Genomic DNA, 6,885 nt, shown 5'->3' on the forward strand with positions numbered 1-6,885 from the left:
ATTATAATTAATATTAAAACTGCTTTTTTTAATGCATGTATGATATATATTTTACATTTATTAGAATTATTGATAGTAGAGTTCTAAATTCATGCCATCGTGTATTTCATCTGAAATTAGCGCGATTAAGAAAAATATAACTTTGTATGAAATTATTTGTTTATAGTTCGAAAAATTATAATAAATTGTCTTAGTATATATTATATATACCTATGACACGATCGTATTTTAACAGAAAGGATACAATCTTGCAGCTTTATGTGATCTTTGAAAATGGTGTACCACTTTTTCAATACAATCTTCTCCCAGTGCGTCCCCGTCTGGGCGGCTATCAATTTTTTCAGATCTCCTATGGTGTCGTCCGGGTTGCATTTGACTCTAACCTTCTTACCGAGACGGTCGTTACATGTTATCTCTAACATTTTCTACCGTACCTGACAATAAAAGAATTTTGATAATATACTGCGCAATAATTTTACGTAAGTTACAACAATCAACATTTGTTTACACTCTTCATTAATATCGCAGACACGTGTCAGACATGTATTCGTGTCGTTTAATATTCAATCCAGATATCGCAGGCGAAAAATGATCGCACTTACTCTCGCTATATACTAAAATTGCGCGGCTTCAAATTTTCGCAGTGGTTCGTGAAATACGAAAAGACTAATATTGGGTCGATGACAATTCTAATTTTCGCTCTCTGATTTTGCGTTTTCTTTTTTTGAGGTTAAGAAGAGAAAAAAAAACAAAGTTCAACCAATTATACTCGCGGTCGATAATAAAGATTTCGTTATTTTAAATTTAAATTACCTACCTCGATAGTATCAGACTACGCATTGAAAATTGAAGAGATTGAAGATTAAAGATTGGAATTTGACTAATCAACACACACACACACACACACACACACAGAATAAAAGAGACTAAAATTTCTTTGTCCTGATTGGTCAAATTTCAATCTTGAATCTTGAATCTCAATCTTCAATGCGTAGTCTGATACGGGCAATAGCGTACTCTTTCGCTACGCTACATGCGAGCGAGAGAGAACGCAAGGAGCACGGAACAGAGAATGTCCTTTTCTACATGCACCTTTGCCTCCACTCCTAAACACTCGGTCTAGATATACTATGTCTATGGCTGTTCTATAAATCGCCTATATGTTTATTATGAATATATTTCTAAATTATTACGTGTGTTTACTAAACATAAGATGGATGTAATAAAAAATATAATCTTTCGCTAATTTGAGCAAGAAAAATTAATCGAGTATGCGTAATATTGCGATTGCTTGCAAAAGACAATTTATATTTTCTGTGTAAAAATATTCTCTATATTTTCTATATAACATTTTTTGTAGTTTTTTCTTGGAGAAATACTTCGTCATGGCTGCGAACAACGGTGAATTTACGAATGTTGTTGAAACAGAGATTATTAAAGGTGAACAGGATGATGTATTGGAAAAATATCTACTATTGAAAAAGAAAAAAATACAGAAAAAGCAGCGCTCGAAGACGATAGCATTGAGAATCATGAAAGTAATTTGATATTTCGAAATTTTTATATGTACGTACATATAGTAAAATTAATAATTAATAAGGATATGTCATTAACATCATTGTATATATGTACATATATATATATGTGCTCCTTTGCATTGTCTGTTATATTATCGTTTTTTTTTTCACGTTAAATATATTCTATTTCTGGGTATTACTTATGCGTAGTCTGATACGGGCATAAAGAAATTTTAGTCCTTTTTGTTTTGTGTGTGTGTGTGTTGTGTGTGTGATTAGTTAAATTCCAATCTTTAATCTTCAATCTCTTCAATTTTCAATGCGTAGTCTGATACGGGCAATAGCGTACTCTTTCGCTACGCTACATGCGAGCGAGAGAGAACGCAAGGAGCACGGAACAGAGAATGTCCTTTTCTACATGCACCTTTGCCTCTGTAAAATCTGCATCTCTTCGCATCGAGGAATTAGCACGACCCACTAAACAACGCGTATTGATTACACTGAAAGAGAAAATATCGATATTGTCACCAGCATTTGTAAATAATCTTATTAGAATCATTGAGGCTGAATCTTGCTTAACTCCAGAGTATGTATTATGTGTCTCGCATATAAAATTCAGATTTAATTTTATATGAAAAAGACCGTTGAATATTTCTCAATCTTTAACTCATAATTCTAAGAATTTTTGACAAATTATTAATTGCTTGTAGGGAAGCGGCACGAACTCTTCGCCGGAAAAAACGTGGAAGGAAGAAGATAACACAATTTTCACCACTCATAAAAAAATGGGTAAAAGAGATTACAGAAGATATTACACACACAACAATGCTAGACAGGGATGCGACAATGTGTCAATATTTGATGGCTGAACACTTTGTTAAGAGCATTCTTGGACATCAGTGTGAAACGCGAAAGGATATTCGCGAAATCGCGGCTGTGATATTCAAACACTTAATATCTTTCGACAAATATACGACGGATGTTCGAAATGGCGATCGAGCAATGCAGCAGTTGCGCTTTTTAGCCAATATAGTAGCTTGCTGGATAGCTGAGATACTTATTGAAGTTGCTGAGATCCATAAAGAAACTCTGGAAGAATATTTAAAAAAAAGACAAATGAAAATGATAGAAATGAATGATGATAATCAAATAAATAGTGAAAATAAAAATTGGAAGCAGATAGATCAGAAGGAAGATAAAGAAAAAAAGGAAAAAATTTAGAATACAAAACAAGGGAGCAAAAAAAAATAGAAACAAAGCAAGTTGGATAAAAAAAGTGAAAAATAAGGAGAAAATGAAAACATTAAGGAAAAACAAAAAATTAAGAAAATGTAAGTAAAAAAGAAAAGGATGAAGAAGTGCATAGAATGGAAGAGAGAGATAAAGTGAAAAAAGAACGAAGAGACAGTGAAAGAGTTAGAAAGCAATTGAAAGATAATATGATATTGAAAATAATTAAAGGTACTTAGTAAATAGAAAATGAGATAATCAGAAAATATTTTTGTGAAATATAAACGATGGATTGAAAATGGCAAAGAAAATGAATAATTCAGACAGAATAAAAAAATAAATAATAATGATGGCGCTTAAGAGAATCATGATTGTGAACACGGATGCTGAAACGAATATTATTGATGTTATTGATGCTGAATTGATTAAAATAATATGCCAAAATAATTATTTTGATTTATAGTTTCTTGTTCTTGTTATGTCATTAAAATAGAAATTTATTATAAATGTAATTTTGAAAAAAATTCTAAAAGTAAGTCTAATAAGGTATGCTCTGCTTGATGCTATTTTTTGCTTAGAAGTGCAAGATTCATCTTCAATAGAAAAATGAGATGATCAGAAAATACTTTATTGAAATACAATGGATAAGCAAATAAAATGGATGATTCACAAATATAAAAAAAAATAAAGATGAAAATTGTGTTATCTTTATTCAGTATCTCTGGTCCATCAAACACTAAATCGAAAATAGCATCAGAGTGCATTTAACATCTGGCAACTAAATATAAAAGTCATATTTTGAGACAAAGCGACAAGAATAAAATATAAAAAATACAATAAATTATGTAAATTTTCTTTGAAATAAATGATACAATAGGAATGTAATTTAACCTAACCTAGCGATTCATAATTTTATTTCGTTTACCGACCCTGACTCACGGTTTGGCGAATGTGTAATAAAATTTCCAGGAAATGTTTCTCTTGGATTTGTAGAGTTTTGATATCAATTTGGCATTTTATATATTAAATTTTTGATGAGATTGCAATGACTCCATGTCCATATATCTATTATTAAAGCCACCGACGAGATATTATTAAAGACCGTCAGCCTTGGGTAAACTTTTGTGACCATCAAGTGGGCCCGGAGGTAATTGAATAATGTTGACATTATCGGCCGTTTGATTAGATCGAAGATAATTACACGAATTATTTAATTCATACGGTTATTTTATTTCATCCAGTTATTATTTTATTATCGAAAACACCGACGAGATATTATTAGAGACCAATGCGATGGTCTTATAGGATTTAGCATATTACTGGAGAAAAACTCGCCACGCGGTACTGTAGATAAGTAAATCTTTGCATTGTCGATAATAAAACAGTAAATTTACGATAAAATGTTGATTTTGTTGTTCTTGAGGCAGTTATATAAAAGATCTATACATTTTTGATAATAAAACAATAACTAGATGAACTAAAATAACGCGCAGCGAGTTTTTTTTCCAGTCACACTAAATCCCATAAGACCACCGGTCTTTAATGATATCTCGTCGGTGTTAAAGCATAAAAAATAACGTATATTTGATAGCCGCGCCATATATCGATCAAACTAAATTCTGTTGATGAAATACGATGAAAATATTCACAAACGCGTGCTTGGCGAAAATAACGAGGCAGCTTTGCAACGATATTTAGTAGCACTTATATCATTTGTGAATAGCACTTCATAGAGATATAGGAAAACAATTATTGTGATTTGTACATATAGTTTACATATAAGATAAATTGCAGATTATGAATATGGTAATTAATTTAATTATGATTTAACGAACTTCTATCAATTTAATATATATATATATATTTTATCATTTTTTGTTAATTCTATATTATTTTTATTCTAACTTATTAAAATTATTTTTTACTCGTTTAAAAAAAATATCAAAACTTTTTCTTCCCTGTATTTTTAAGATTATTCTATATTCTTTGTCAAGGTAATGTTTCTCTAATTCTATTTTTTTTCTTACAGGCATCCACATCGAAAAAACATGCCACTGGTGCTGTCTGCAAGAAAAATACAATAAAATTTGAGCTAACAGAAGGACAGAAAGCTGATATAAAAGAAGCTTTTGATTTATTTGATCCAGATGGTACTGGAAAAATTGCTACTAAAGAACTGAAAGTTGCTATTAGAGCTCTGGGCATTGAACCAACAAAAGAAGAATTAAAAAGGCTTGTAACAGATGTAGATCCAGATGGTCTTGGCAAATTATCTTATGAAGAATTCTTAAATATAATGACAATGAAAATGTCAGAAAAAGATTCAAAAGAAGAAGTATTAAGAGCTTTCCGTCTTTTCGATGATGATGATACAGGGAAGATATCTTTCAAAAATCTAAAAAGAGTCGCACATGAATTGGGGGAAAATCTGACCGATGAAGAAATACAAGAAATGATTGATGAAGCGGATAAAGATGGCGATGGAGAGATATCCCAAGAAGAATTTCTGAGAATCATGCGAAAGGCATATTTATATTAGGATATTGTTGAAGTACATAATGTGCTTTTAAGTTAAATATGTGTTGTATGCATATACCTAAAGAAAAGACTGATATATGTATTAGCACAATTATATATTTTTGTCAAAAATATTTTTTTATAGTATTTGTGTTAATATATGGAATATATTCAGTAACATGCCATTAGTATGTTAAAATAAAAGACACTCTAACTGTACAATATTTCTTTACAGCAAATAATTTTTTCTTTTTATACTTTATAACGTTTATTCTTTCTAATTTTCTCTTTCTGGATATTGTTTGAAGTTTGTAATAAAGTACAACTAAAAAGAACAGATTTACATGATAATCACGGATATTTTGTATATCTTCATTTAATAATACTTAATATAAAAAATAACTATATCTTCATTTAATAATATGAAAAGATGACAATATACACATAGATGCACACAATATAAAACAGATATTGTTTTATTTTTATAAATTTATTTCTATATTATTTATGTTTAGTGTCGAGATTGCAGCATTGATTACCGATCTGACTAATTTTGCTCTTATTTTTGTCATTTCTAGTCCTTTGCAAAGTAAATTCTGGGAGATAGCAATTCCACCTATATTAAGATTATCATTATTAGAGAATTTTTTATTATATGGGATGAGTATATTTTAATAACCATTAAATAATACAAAAAAGTCATTAAAATATAAATAATATTTACTGTGCTATATTCTATATTATAAAAGTAGAATACATACCAGGTTTATGTATATAACAAATTTCTTCTTCATCATCCATCACAATAAAAAATCTTGCCGATGACAAGACTTCTTCATCATCTGAAGGATCGGCTAGCAACAGTTGTCTATATATAAAAAAAAAAAAAAATTTTTTTAAATTAAAAAAAACAAATTAAGTTTAATTGTAAAAAAAGGAGGGATGTCTAAGAAAGGATATTTAGTTATAATAAACTTAACTAACTTTTCAAATATTGCAAATGATGCAGAAACTGGAAATGTTCTTACAGGAAATGCTTTTCTATTTTCTGGATGTACAACAATTATTCCTGTTTCATTGTTGTAGTTTACTTCAGGTAAGGTCACTGTAAAGTAAATTTTTTTTTTGAATTCAGTAGAGTAGAGATAAGAAATTGAAGAGATATTATCATTATACATGTTCACATGACATACACGTTTTAAGAGCTGCAATCACTGCTCCAATACAAGCATCTATAACTGAGCCATTGAAATTTAGACATAAGATATCGCAGTACAAGACCCATACTAATTTATTTTTGCAGATGCAAAGATCTTTTAAATCAAGCGCTCTCGAATTGCTTAATATAATATCTATCGATTTAGAAAGCACTTGCGCTTGTTCGCTCGGTGGGCCTGGACGAAACTTTGAAGAACACAGAGGAGATAATTCTATATTTGGTACTAAATAACCATGATCTGGAATATCTGCTCTTGGTATTGCTAATTCCTGAAATATAATATCTGGATATTTTGCATATTTAATTGCCACTTTTTATAAATAATCTGATGATACTTTCTGTTTATATATATATATATATATATATATATATATATATATATATATATATATTGTTCGACTT

At 29.7% G+C, this 6,885-nt stretch overlaps 3 protein-coding genes across 7 annotated transcripts in view; 1 reads left to right on the forward strand and 2 right to left on the reverse strand.

Moving 5' to 3' along the window:
- Positions 1-11: 11 nt before the first annotated feature.
- On the reverse strand, positions 12-760 carry LOC115238199 (ubiquitin-like protein 5). The gene is made up of 3 exons (XM_029811802.1): positions 603-760; positions 245-434; positions 12-110 (listed from the first exon to the last, which is right to left on the reverse strand). Exons 2-3 carry the CDS (start codon positions 420-422, stop codon positions 67-69), a joined length of 222 nt encoding a protein of 73 aa, XP_029667662.1. The 5' UTR covers positions 423-434; positions 603-760; the 3' UTR covers positions 12-66.
- Positions 761-959: 199 nt separating this feature from the next.
- On the forward strand, positions 960-5,483 carry LOC115238201 (caltractin). 4 transcript variants are annotated; one of them, XM_029811808.1, is made up of 5 exons: positions 960-1,269; positions 1,361-1,538; positions 1,919-2,103; positions 2,228-2,646; positions 4,775-5,483. In XM_029811808.1, exons 2-5 carry the CDS (start codon positions 1,386-1,388, stop codon positions 5,284-5,286), a joined length of 1,269 nt encoding a protein of 422 aa, XP_029667668.1. In that variant the 5' UTR covers positions 960-1,269; positions 1,361-1,385; the 3' UTR covers positions 5,287-5,483. The 4 variants fall into 4 exon arrangements, 3 of the variants coding, with proteins under 3 accessions (XP_029667668.1, XP_029667667.1, XP_029667666.1); XR_003884464.1 differs by lacking the exons at positions 1,919-2,103; positions 4,775-5,483 and having other exon boundaries at positions 1,361-1,566; positions 2,228-2,251; XM_029811807.1 differs by lacking the exons at positions 960-1,269; positions 1,361-1,538; positions 1,919-2,103; positions 2,228-2,646 and adding exons at positions 3,680-3,894; positions 4,339-4,553 and having other exon boundaries at positions 4,777-5,483.
- Positions 5,484-5,506: 23 nt separating this feature from the next.
- The window catches only part of LOC115238200 (exosome complex component RRP43-like), a 2,145-nt gene continuing 766 nt past the window's right edge, over positions 5,507-6,885 (reverse strand). For both annotated transcript variants that reach the window (XM_029811804.1, XM_029811803.1), the window contains exons 4-7: positions 6,458-6,752; positions 6,249-6,369; positions 6,026-6,132; positions 5,507-5,880 (exon numbers count right to left, since the gene is read on the reverse strand). In XM_029811804.1, coding sequence (XP_029667664.1) covers positions 5,747-5,880; positions 6,026-6,132; positions 6,249-6,369; positions 6,458-6,752 — 657 coding nt within the window. In that variant the 3' untranslated portion in view covers positions 5,507-5,746. The remainder of the gene's footprint in view (positions 5,881-6,025; positions 6,133-6,248; positions 6,370-6,457; positions 6,753-6,885) is intronic.

Source organism: Formica exsecta, unplaced genomic scaffold (genome assembly GCF_003651465.1).
Source record: "Formica exsecta isolate Colony F162 unplaced genomic scaffold, ASM365146v1 scaffold329, whole genome shotgun sequence".
NCBI classification, from domain to species: Eukaryota; Metazoa; Arthropoda; class Insecta; order Hymenoptera; family Formicidae; genus Formica; species Formica exsecta.